This window comes from Electrona antarctica (genome assembly GCF_951216825.1).
Source record: "Electrona antarctica genome assembly, chromosome: 4".
NCBI lineage: Eukaryota > Metazoa > Chordata > Actinopteri > Myctophiformes > Myctophidae > Electrona > Electrona antarctica.
In genome coordinates this window covers 12548886-12562389 of record NC_136809.1, presented here as the reverse complement: position 1 = coordinate 12562389, position 13504 = coordinate 12548886, and the positions used below count along the sequence as shown (strand labels likewise).

At 44.7% G+C, this 13504-nt stretch overlaps 1 protein-coding gene across 1 annotated transcript in view; it reads left to right on the top strand.

Moving 5' to 3' along the window:
• Window positions 1–7080: 7080 nt before the first annotated feature.
• LOC306921147 (uncharacterized protein) overlaps window positions 7081–13504 on the top strand; it is a gene marked incomplete at both ends in the record, with an annotated part of 34357 nt that continues 27933 nt past the window's right edge. The window contains one exon of the mRNA XM_079498258.1: window positions 7081–7330. Within this exon, the coding sequence (XP_079354384.1) occupies window positions 7081–7330 (250 nt within the window). The remainder of the gene's footprint in view (window positions 7331–13504) is intronic.

Here is a 13504-nt window from a genome sequence, read left to right as displayed (position 1 = left end):
AGATAAATCTTAGAGTATAACACATTGAACCAAATGGACCCTAACTGGTCTGTAACTCTGAGAGTGTAACAAATGGAACCAAATGGACCCTTTACGGGTCTGTAACTCTGTGAGTGTACAAATGGAACCAAATGGACCGTTATGGGTCTGTAACTTTGAGAGTGTAGAAAATATGGAACCAAATGAACCCTTACAGGTCTGTAACTCTGATAATTTACAAATGGAACCAAATGGACCCTTACGGGTCTGTAACTTTGAGAGTGTAGAAAATATGGAACCAAATGGACCCTTACGGGTGTAACTGTGAGTGTACACACGGAACCAAATGGACCCTTACAGGTCTGTAACTCTGAGAGTGTACAAATGGAACCAAATGGACCCGTACAGGAATAATTAGATTACTTGGCCATAATATCAATATAATTGAGTTATTGAGATAATAGATTAATTTAAAATGTGTGATTTCATGCCACAATTAACTATTTGTAAATGATGAGTCATATTTCTATGTGAAGTATAATTTTTCTAATTATGAATGTGTTTTGTCTTTTCATGAATTATGAACATGAATGGAACATGACTATAGGTGGTGAGTATCAAATCTATTCTACTTCATGTACTCCAATGTTTTTTCAGATTTCAGATTCATACATAACCCCAAATGTTAGATTTTACCTAAATCCCACCAATTATTTTTTAAGGTTATGAGGATAACAAATCGTCTCTTGTACTGATGTTTTAGTCTGCATTGTGAATACATTATGAGGTCCTTGAGGGGTTCCAGGGGGTCCCCAGCTAAATGATTTATAGTTAGGAACCAAATGGACCCGAACTGGTCTGTAAATCTGACAGTATAACACATTGAACCAAAATGGACCCTTAAAGGTCTGTAACTCTGAGAGTATAACACATGGAACCAAATGGACCCTTACAGGTCTGTAACTCTGAGAGTGTACAAATGGAACCAAATGGACCCTTATGGGAATAATTAGATTACTTGACATAATATCAATATCATTGAGTTCAATTATTGAGATAACAGATTAATTTAAAACGTGCGATTTCATGCCACAATTAACTATTTGTAAATGATGAGTCATATTTCTGTATGTGAAGTATATTTTTTCTAATTATGAATGTGTTTTGTCTTTTCATGAATTATGAACATGAATGGAACATGACTACAGCATGTGAGTATCAAATCTATTCTACATGTACTCCAATGTTTTTTCAGATTTCAGATTCATACATAACCCCAAATGTTAGATTTTCACTAAATCCCACCAATTATTTTTAAGGTTATGAGGATAACAAATCATCTCATGTACTGATGTTTTAGTCTGCAGTTTGAATACAATATGAGGTCCTTGAGGGGTTCCAGGGGGTCCCCAGCTAAATGATTGATAGTTAGGAACCAAATGGACCCTAACTGGTGTAGCCGGCATGCTGCAGTCAATACATGGTTGCCCAAAATTGTATCTTGTATAATTTTAAATATCAATGGATATTGGTCATAATTAGCTAACCAGGCCTCCTTCCTAAGCCCACACTTCAGCGAACCTCCTTCCTGCCTTCTAGCTGACTTTACAATGACCCTCCTTGCCCAAGCAAGACCCCTATCAATCAGCGTAAAAGAGACAGAAGTCTAGATAAGACACCTCACTGGAACCCTGGACATTTCATTTCCCCTCTGTGGAATGCGCATCGCGTCACAGTATTGGCTCTGACCAAGCACAATGGAAGAACAAAGAATGTGATGAAAACTGCATATGCTATAATATTCTGTGATCTGAGAATATTCCATTGTCATGGTGTTCACTGTACTGCAACAATATCTTAACTGTGACAGTTTAAATGCGATTTTTCTCTTGTTAATTACATTGCTTCCTTACTGACTTTCTAGTTGACATCAACCTGTCATGTTTGGTAGCACACTAAAACCAAGTGTATGCAGAGTCTGGATCCATGGTCAGATGTATTAATTTTCTGCATGATAGTTTAATTAATAAAGAGGTTAAATTGATCAGGTCCATGAGACAGCAGTTCAAAGTGGGTGTAACATTATGACTGGAAAAGACAGCCCTTTTCCCTGTCCCCTTTGCAACACCATCAACGCAAGCCTCCAGCACATCCTGTCGGGCTGCAGGACAGCGCTGTCCCAAGGCCGCTACGGATGGCGACACGACCAAGTTCTGAAAAAGCTGGCAGAGGTGTCAGAGTCATGCAGAAAGGAAGCAAACAGCAGACCTTCCGCTCCAGGCAGACATCCCATCCAGTTTGCGAGGGCTGGAGAGGGTGTCAAACCCTCCCGCCAGAGAGATACTGCAAGACTCCTCTCACCGGGAAATGAGTGGACCATGAGGGTCGACCTGGGGAAGCAGCTCCAGTTCCCCAGGGAGATCGTGGAAACATCGCTGCGGCCAGACCTAGTCATGTGGTCAGAGGCTTGCAAGACAGTCCTTCTGGTCGAACTCACCGTCCCATGGGAGGGAGGTTTGGAGGCTGCTTATGAGCGGAAGCGAGCCAAGTACTCAGACCTGGCGGCAGAGTCCAGGGAGGCTGGCTGGAAAGCTGTTATCTGTCCTGTGGAAGTGGGGTGTAGGGGCTTCGTAGGTTCCTCAACTGCTCGCCTACTCCGCGACATGGGATGCACAGGAGCGGGGCATCGGAAAGCCATGAAAGAGCTGGCTGAGGAGGCGGAGAAAGGCAGCTTCTGGCTGTGGCTAAGGAGGAAGCATAGGAGTTGGGGGACAAACACCTAGGGCATCAGCAGGGGGTGGCAGGGAGAGATCCCTGCCACCGCTCCGCCACCATGAGACGTACTGGGGTTAAAGGAGCGAAACGTTGATGAATGGTGGTCCCCAGCTGATGACCCGTTTAGGCCCACAGAGGTGTTCAGTGAGGTGTCACAGCACACCTGTTCAAAAGGCACTGGAGGAGGTGCGTCAGGCAGAAATGCCCAGCAGGAATACCAACACCTGTATCTGATATGTTCAATCTGGAGGCATCCAGTGACTACTGTGAAAGGGCAGTTGGCATCCTGGGAAGTCTGGAAGACAGCCAGGAAAGACTGGATGACTGCAGGAAAGTCTGCACCTAGTCCCATAAAAGGGACACCCTAAACTTACTACGAAAAGACATAAGAAAAAACAACCCGATGGCCCTCCGAGAGGCGGGATGGAAGAACGGCCAAAACTGACGGATTTCTTGGTAACGACTGGAACGGACACAGACAAAGATTCTTGGATTATGAGAAGATGCAGGTGTGGGTGGGAGAAGGTGACCACTTTCAGAGGTTTGCGGATCCACCAGGGAAGGAAAAAGTGCGAAGAGGGAGGCCATCAGCAACATTGCACTGCAACCGCAGGTCAGACAAGAGGAACCCAAAGCCAGGTCGCAAACCACAGCGCTGAGGGATCCACCGTTGCTGAAGAAAGGCAGGTGGAGGACACAGGAGGGCCCTCGGTGGACACCAATGCCTCTGAGAGTGGCACTGGTGAAGACACACACAGAACACAAAGCAACCCCAACAACCAGGAGCAAAGCCAGAGAACAGAGAGGAAAGAACCTGGAAGGAGGCAGCTGGTCAAATGGCCTAAAGCAAACGAGGTTGCAGTCTGGCAGAAGCTCGACAATGACCTCAGCCTTATCCTGGAGCATTCACTGCGTGGCCAGGTGGAAACCAAGCTGAACCGCATTGGAGACATCCTGTATGAGGAATGCAGAGGCAGATTTGGAGTGACTGCTGAAAAGCGGAGATCTTGCCCAATGCAGAAGGGGAGGAGGGAGATAGAGATCGAGCAGTTGGTGAAGAGGCGGCGTCAACTCCGAAAACAGTGGAGGAAGGCAAGCAAAGAGGAGAAGGAGGGCCTGAAGCCACTGTGGGACGAGGTGAGGAAAAATCTTGCCGGCCTACGGAGGGCAGAGCGCATTCGCAAACGCAGAAGGCGGAAGGAGAAAGAGAGGAGCAATTTCTTCAAAAACCTCTTCAAGCATGCGAGACAGCTGCTAGAGGACAAGAGGAGCGGAAAACTGGAGATTACCAAATCTGAGCTGGAGAATCACATCAAGGAGCAGTACAGTGACCCAGCGAAGTCAACTCCGCTGGGATCCCCTGGTTATGTTCCTCGCCCAGCTCCACCAGCCGTCCTCTTTAATGCTGCCCTCCCCAAACTCAGCGAGGTAGCAGAAGTGGTCCGGAAGGCAAGAGCAGCCTCAGCCCCAGGCCCTAACGGGATACCATACAAGCTGTACAAGTACTGCCCAGGGGTCCTGAGATACCTCTGGAACCTGCTGAGAGTGGCTTGGAAAAACCAAGTCATCCCTTCAGAGTGGCAAAGAGCTGTCACAGTTTTCATCCCGAAGGAGCAGAACTCCAGTACGATCAGCCAGTTTAGGAGCATTGCTCTCCTGAATGCCGAAGGGAAGATCTTCTTCTCCATCCTGGCCAAGAGGTTGACCAGCTACCTCACAAGCAACGGGTTCATCGACACCAGCTGCCAGAAGGCAGGTGTGCCAGGCTTCCCAGGGTGTGTGGAACACTCTGCAGTAATATGGGAGCAGATCCAAAGGGCGAAAAGAGAGAGAGGTGACCTGAATGTTGTGTGGCTGGACCTTGCCAACGCATACGGGTCTGTCCCCCACCAACTCATCGAGTTCGCCTTGGACTTCTTCCATGTCCCAGTCTGCATTAGAGCCCTGATAGCCAAGTACTTTTGAGACCTCCAGATGTGCTGCACCCATCAGGACTTTACAACAGGCTGGCAACAGCTGGAAGTAGGCATTGCCATGGGATGCTCAATCTCGCCCATCTTGTTTGTCGCAGCCTTTGAGATCATCCTCATAGGGGCTAGGAAGATGGTCGGAGGAGTGAAACTGCCTTCAGGTCAAAGGCTACCAGCAGTGAGAGGCTACATGGACGATATCACCACCGTACTCCAGACAGCAGCATGCACAACAAGACTGCTGACGAGGATAGACGAGCTTGTGGGCTGGGCGAGGATGAAGATCAAACCCCCCAAATGACGCAGTCTGTCTATCAGGAAAGGAGTCAGAAGCGACAAGACCATCTTTGTTGCAGGCGGTGAGAATATCCCATTGCTGGCAGATCAACCTGTTCGTAGCCTGGGTCGTACCTACACAGCAGAGCTCTCTGACAGGCAGATGGGGCAGACAGTGAGGAAGCAGCTCGCAGATGGCCTGGCTAAGATCAATCAAAGCCAACTCCCTGGGAAGTACAAAGTATGGTGTTACCAGTTCATACTGTACCAAAGGGTAATGTGGCCACTGAAGATGAGCGAAATCCCCTCTTCAGTGGTAAGCAAGATGGACGGGCTGGCTAACTCATTCATCAGGAAGTGGCTGGGACTACCAAGATGCCTTTCAGACGTAGGCCTCTTTGGTAGGAACACGCTACAACTACCACTGCGATCCATCAGCATGGGATACAAGCAAGAGAAGGCTCGGCTGGTGCTGGAGCTGAGGGAATCCACTGACCAGCTGGTGAGAGCAGCGGGCACCCAGATAAGAACAGGAAGAAAGTGGAAAGCCCAAGAAGAGGTCGACATGGCAATCGGCAGACTGAAGCACCGCGAGGTGGTTGGCAGAGTCCAGGAGGGTCGAGCAGGCCTTGGGAGGGGCGACACTCCCTTGTTCTGGTCAAAGGCTTCCAAAGAAGACCGAAGAGCCATGGTGGTGGCAGAAGTGGCAAGAACTGAGCAGGAGCGCCTTAACATCAAAGCGGTGTCCCAGGGCCAGCAAGGACGTTGGACGTCATGGGAAGGCCTCACAGACAGATCCATGTCATGGTCTGACCTGTGGAAGATCCCCCAAGCTAGGCTCAGCTTCCTGATCAGAGCAACATATGACACCTTGCCTTGTCCCCGAAACATCCACCAATGGTTCGGTGCCGAAGAGACCTGTCCCCTTTGCAACACCATCAACGCAAGCCTCCAGCACATCCTGTCGGGCTGCAGGACAGCGCTGTCCCAAGGCCGCTACGGATGGCGACACGACCAAGTTCTGAAAAAGCTGGCAGAGGTGTCAGAGTCATGCAGAAAGGAAGCAAACAGCAGACCTTCCGCTCCAGGCAGACATCCCATCCAGTTTGCGAGGGCTGGAGAGGGTGTCAAACCCTCCCGCCAGAGAGATACTGCAAGACTCCTCTCACCGGGAAATGAGTGGACCATGAGGGTCGACCTGGGGAAGCAGCTCCAGTTCCCCAGGGAGATCGTGGAAACATCGCTGCGGCCAGACCTAGTCATGTGGTCAGAGGCTTGCAAGACAGTCCTTCTGGTCGAACTCACCGTCCCATGGGAGGGAGGTTTGGAGGCTGCTTATGAGCGGAAGCGAGCCAAGTACTCAGACCTGGCGGCAGAGTGCAGGGAGGCTGGCTGGAAAGCTGTTATCTGTCCTGTGGAAGTGGGGTGTAGGGGCTTCGTAGGTTCCTCAACTGCTCGCCTACTCCGCGACATGGGATGCACAGGAGCGGGGCATCGGAAAGCCATGAAAGAGCTGGCTGAGGAGGCGGAGAAAGGCAGCTTCTGGCTGTGGCTAAGGAGGAAGCATAGGAGTTGGGGGACAAACACCTAGGGCATCAGCAGGGGGTGGCAGGGAGAGATCCCTGCCACCGCTCCGCCACCATGAGACGTACTGGGGTTAAAGGAGCAAAACGTTGATGAATGGTGGTCCCCAGCTGATGACCCGTTTAGGCCCACAGAGGTGTTCAGTGAGGTGTCACAGCACACCTGTTCAAAAGGCACTGGAGGAGGTGCGTCAGGCAGAAATGCCCAGCAGGAATACCAACACCTGTATCTGATATGCTAAGGAGGGGGGTCTGCTGTGAGCCCCCAAAGCAGGGCAAAGACTGTGACAATCCTTCTCCTCTCTCTCTTGTCCTGGTGAACGTTTGTCTGAACACTACGTGCCTATAGGGGAAGCCCCACTAGGCCCTGCCTGGGTTTCAATCCTGCCCCATGAGGTCAGCGTGCAGCCGAGTCAGGCCTGCTGATGCTCTGACCCGCTCCGGCTGTCACCCTCTTTCTACTGCAATCACCACGCAACCTTCTACAACCCTGCGAGATGCCACTCACAGGAGACGGCGGACTGACCGGAAAAGCCATGCTCCAGACTGACAACGCCCTGCTCTACTCTCTCTGCGGCCATGTCACCAGCCTGCCAACGACCTACGACGGCTCTCCTGCCGTCTCTCCTGTGCACGCTCTCGGAATGCCCCGGTCCACAGTGGCAAAATGGCTGTGGAAGAATATGGACGGTTCTCCCCTCCGGCTACAACAGGCCACTGCCTTCAAAACACTGGTTACCCCTGGGGGTACACTACAGTTTAGAGTCAGGGGACACTGCTCAACCCATGAGCAAAACCGACGCCACATGCCGACAGCCTCTGATACCCGGCGAAAAGGTTGTATGAAACTGAACATGAAGTTATGGCACACAACGAATGGGAATATGAATGTGTTGGTTCGCGCCTCTGGGCGGACATTCTGTCTCTCCTCAGTTCACCACTACAGCTTATCCATAAGCAACTGTTAGCCTACCCGGCCAAGATCTGTTTGTTCTCTTTCTCCACACGATATCCTAAACTAAAGTTTACCTTATTTTACTAACACTTTAGCCTACTTCCGGTGGGCGTACTAAATTAGTTTTATTTTATTTTTATTTCAAAACTGATGTGTCTCACTTAATTCTAACTCAAAAGAGGATTTTGATGAGAGCATCAGAGATGTGATCATGCCTTTGGTGACAGGCCTTGCCTGTCCATAAACGCATTAATTGACACTTACTATGACCAAAAGTACCACTTAAACCTGATTCTTTCTACCCATGTTTTACATTTGTTTATTTTTAATAAATTGATTATTTGAATTAAGAAGTGGTTGTGTCCTATGTATCATATGTTTATGGTCAATACAGTATTGGAATATTTAATGCAAGTCTGTCCAAGAATTCATGTTACATTACAGTGACGTGAGCAATATAATGATTATATTGTAATATTTTAATAATTCATATTCATAAATTATGAATATTGATATTTGAAATATTACGTCCTGACAGCTGTTACCCAGCTATATTACACTGGTCTGTACATCTGAGAGTGTAACAAATGGAACCAAATGGACCCTTACAGGTCTGTAACTCTGAGAATTTACAAATGGAACCAAATGGACCCTTACGGGTCTGTAACTTTGAGAGTGTAGAAAATATGGAACCAAATGGACCCTTACGGGTGTAACTGTGTGTGTACACACGGAACCAAATGGACCCTTACAGGTCTGTAACTCTGAGAGTGTACAAATGGAACCAAATGGACCCTTATGGGAATAATTAGATTACTTGACATAATATCAATATCATTGAGTTAAATTATTGAGATAACAGATTAATTTAAAATGTGCGATTTCATGCCACAATTAACTATTTGTAAATGATGAGTCATATTTCTGTATGTGAAGTATATTTTTTCTAATTATGAATGTGTTTTGTCTTTTCATGAATTATGAACATGAATGGAACATGACTATAGGGCGTGAGTATCAAATCTATTCTACTTCATGTACTCCAATGTTTTTTCAGATTGCAGATTCATACATAACCCCAAATGTCAGATTTTCACTAAATCCCACTGAGTACCACAGACGAAAAAAAGTCTAAGTCCAAATTTCATTCTGACCCCTCCACGAAAAGGCCTCGTTGTCCTGACCCCTTATCTATAATTTATACATTATGGATAAATAGTGTGGACTTAGACTGTTTTTCGTCTGTGGCATTCAGTATTTTTAAGGTTATGAGGATAACAAATCATCTCTTGTACTGATGTTTTAGTCTGCAGTTTGAATACAATATGAGGTCCTTGAGGGGTTCCAGGGGGTCCCCAGCTAAATGATTGATAGTTAGTAACCAAATGGACCCGAACTGGTCTGTAAATCTGAGAGTATAACACATTGAACCAAAATGGACCCTTAAAGGTCTGTAACTCTGAGAGTATAACACATGGAACCAAATGGACCCTAACTGGTCTGTAACTCTGAGAGTGTAACAAATGGAACCAAATGGACCCTTTACGGGTCTGTAACTCTGTGAGTGTACACATGGAACCAAATGGACCGTTATGGGTCTGTAACTTTGAGAGTGTAGAAAATATGGAACCAAATGAACCCTTACAGATCTGTAACTCTGATAATTTACAAATGGAACCAAATGGACCCTTACGGGTCTGTAACTTTGAGAGTGTAGAAAATATGGAACCAAATGGACCCTTACGGGTGTAACTGTGAGTGTACACACGGAACCAAATGGACCCTTACAGGTCTGTAACTCTGAGAGTGTACAAATGGAACCAAATGGACCCGTACAGGAATAATTAGATTACTTGGCCATAATATCAATATCATTGAGTTATTGAGATAATAGATTAATTTAAAATGTGTGATTTCATGCCACAATTAACTATTTGTAAATGATGAGTCAAATTTCTATGTGAAGTATAATTTTTCTAATTATGAATGTGTTTTGTCTTTTCATGAATTATGAACATGAATGGAACATGACTATAGGTGGTGAGTATCAAATCTATTCTACTTCATGTACTCCAATGTTTTTTCAGATTTCAGATTCATACATAACCCCAAATATTAGATTTTACCTAAATCCCACCAATTCTTTTTTAAGGTTATGAGGATAACAAATCGTCTCTTGTACTGATGTTTTAGTCTGCATTGTGAATACATTATGAGGTCCTTGAGGGGTTCCAGGGGGTCCCCAGCTAAATGATTTATAGTTAGGAACCAAATGGACCCTAACTGGTCTGTACCTCTGAGAGTATAACACATTGAACCAAAATGGACCCTTAAAGGTCTGTAACTCTGAGAGTATAACACATGGAACCAAATGGACCCTTACAGGTCTGTAACTCTGAGAGTGTACAAATGGAACCAAATGGACCCTTATGGGAATAATTAGATTACTTGACATAATATCAATATCATTGAGTTCAATTATTGAGATAACAGATTAATTTAAAATGTGCGATTTCATGCCACAATTAACTATTTGTAAATGATGAGTCATATTTCTGTATTTGTGAAGTATATTTTTTCTAATTATGAATGTGTTTTGTCTTTTCATGAATTATGAACATGAATGGAACATGACTATAGAGCGTGAGTATCAAATCTATTCTACTTCATGTACTCCAATGTTTTTTCAGATTGCAGATTCATACATAACCCCAAATGTCAGATTTTCACTAAATCCCACTGAGTACCACAGACGAAAAACAGTCTACGTCCAAATTTCATTCTGACCCCTCCACGAAAAGGCCTCGTTGTCCTGACCCCTTATCTATAATTTATACATTATGGATAAATAGTGTGGACTTAGACTGTTTTTCGTCTGTGGCATTCAGTATTTTTAAGGTTATGAGGATAACAAATCATCTCTTGTACTGATGTTTTAGTCTGCAGTTTGAATACAATATGAGGTCCTTGAGGGGTTCCAGGGGGTCCCCAGCTAAATGATTGATAGTTAGTAACCAAATGGACCCGAACTGGTCTGTAAATCTGAGAGTATAACACATTGAACCAAAATGGACCCTTAAAGGTCTGTAACTCTGAGAGTATAACACATGGAACCAAATGGACCCTAACTGGTCTGTAACTCTGAGAGTAACAAATGGAACCAAATGGACCCTTTACGGGTCTGTAACTCTGTGAGTGTACAAATGGAACCAAATGGACCGTTATAATAATAATAATAATAATAAAACTTTATTTGTATAGCACCTTTCATGACATGAAATGCAGCTCAAAGTGCTTTACACAAAAAAGAAAAGAAAAGCAGGGCATAAACAATACAGTGAGCACATGAATAATTTTTTTTTTAAAAGACAGATAAATCAATTAAAAGCAAGGGTGTAAAAGTGGGTCTTGAGCTGAGCTTTAAAAATGTCTACAGAGGCTGCCTGTCGAAGGTACAGTGGGAGTTTGTTCCACGCCGTCGGCCCGTAGAAGCAAAAAGCTGCTTCCCCGTATTTTTTAGTTGCCATTTTTTTAGGCAAAGCGAGCAGGCCAGCAGTGGAAGACCTTAGGGGGCGGTTTGGGACATATTTCGGCAGGCAGTCATGTAGGTAGGAAGGAGCGAGACCATTGAGAGCTTTATAAACAAGTAAAAGAATTTTAAAATCAATCCTAAAAACAACCGGAAGCCAGTGCAATGAGGCCAAGACTGGAGTAATATGTTCTCTCATCTTAGTTCTAGTTAAGACTCTGGCTGCTGCATTTTGGACAAGTTGTAATCTGTCAGTTGATTTCTTAGGCAATCCAGAAAAAAGTGCATTGCAGTAATCAAGCCGAGAAAAAACAAAGGCGTGGATTAGCGTTTTTGCATCGTCCAGTGACAAATAGGCTCTGATTCGTGCAATATTTCTAAGATGAAAAAAGGCAATCTTGGTAACATGATTAATGTGTGAATTAAAATTCAGTTCAGAATCAATAGTGATCCCCAAGTTCTTTACTGTACTGTTACTTTCTACAGTCAGGTTGCCAAGTCTGCTTTTTATCGATTCTTTCTGCTCACTAGAACCGATTATGAGAACTTCTGTCTTATCCTCATTTAGCTTGAGAAAGTTCTCACTCATCCAGCATTTAATGCTAGACAGACAGGTCAACAGCGGGTCTAAGGCACAGAGATCATCTGGATCTACAGAAAGATATAGTTGGGTATCATCAGCATAGAAATGAAAATTGACTCCGTGATTGGTAATGAGTTCTCCCAATGGCAGTATGTACAGGGAGAATAACAGAGGACCAAGAATTGAGCCCTGTGGAATACCAGAACTGATGTTGTGTTTGTCTGAGTCAAACTCAGCTAGATTGACAAAATAGCTTCTGTTTGTTAGGTAGGAGGAAAACCAGGACAGGGCCGTGCCAGACAGGCCTACCCAGTGCTCCAGACGCTGTATTAAAATTGAATGGTCAATCGTGTCAAATGCAGCCGTTAGATCTAGAAGTAAAAGAACGGAAACATGTTTCTTGTCAGCAGACACCCTGCTGTGGCCTTTCCTAAAGCCAGATTGGAATTTGTTATGCACATTGTTGTTCTGTAGAAACACATCCAATTGATGAAAGATGCATTTTTCTAAAACCTTGCCCAGAAAGGGCAGATTAGAAATGGGTCGGTAGTTACCCATCACAGAGGGATCAAGATTGTGTTTCTTGAGTAAGGGCCTAACTACAGCCGTCTTCAGTGAGTCTGGAAAGACGCCTGATTGTAGAGAGCTGTTTACAATTTTTAGGATATCTCCAATCACACTGTCTAAAACCTCTTTGAGAAAGGTGGTGGGAATTGTGTCCAATGAACAGGAGGATGATGTCATCTGAGATATGGTTTTTCGGAGTTCGTCTTCATCAATTGTACAGAAAGACAATAGGCTCCCCCTGGAGAGATCAACCCTGGCACCATTAGCTGCTGTTAGAGGGCTTGAGCTAGCAGCAGCACCATTCATAATATCAGCTCTAATGTTACAAATTTTGTTATCAAAAAAGCATGCAAACTCATTACACTTAGCTTTAGAGGCCGGGAACGACTGCTTGTAGGACTGGGGGGGGTTTAAAAGTCGTTCAATGGTAGAGAATAAGACTCTGGCATTTTTCTTGTTCTCATTAATAATGCCAGAGAAATAAGCCTGCCTTGCCAGACGCAGGGCTTTGTTATATGTGACTGTTGACTTTTTAAGAATCTCTAGGTGGATGGTGAGTTTGTTTTTTCTCCAAGCTCGCTCAGCTCTACGACAATCTTGCTTCAGTGAACGTGTATGCTCATTTATCCAGGGTGTTACTCTGGTGTTCTGTTTCTTTTTAGTTTTCATAGGAGCCACTATGTCAAGAGCTGACTCTAGTTTAAGATTAAACATTTGGACCATATCATTCACTGGGGGAGTATCGGATAGGGGGGGGCCCAGATGACGAGAGAACTCGTTGGCTGCAGATGAGCTAAAAAAACGCTTTTTTATAGTATATTCAGTGATGTTTTTCTCTAGATCAGAGACAGTCATGTTATGGGTCTGTAACTTTGAGAGTGTAGAAAATATGGAACCAAATGAACCCTTACAGGTCTGTAACTCTGATAATTTACAAATGGAACCAAATGGACCCTTACGGGTCTGTAACTTTGAGAGTGTAGAAAATATGGAACCAAATGGACCCTTACGGGTGTAACTGTGAGTGTACACACGGAACCAAATGGACCCTTACAGGTCTGTAACTCTGAGAGTGTACAAATGGAACCAAATGGACCCGTACAGGAATAATTAGATTACTTGGCCATAATATCAATATCATTGAGTTATTGAGATAATAGATTAATTTAAAATGTGTGATTTCATGCCACAATTAACTATTTGTAAATGATGAGTCATATTTCTATGTGAAGTATAATTTTTCTAATTATGAATGTGTTTTGTCTTTTCATGAATTATGAACATGAA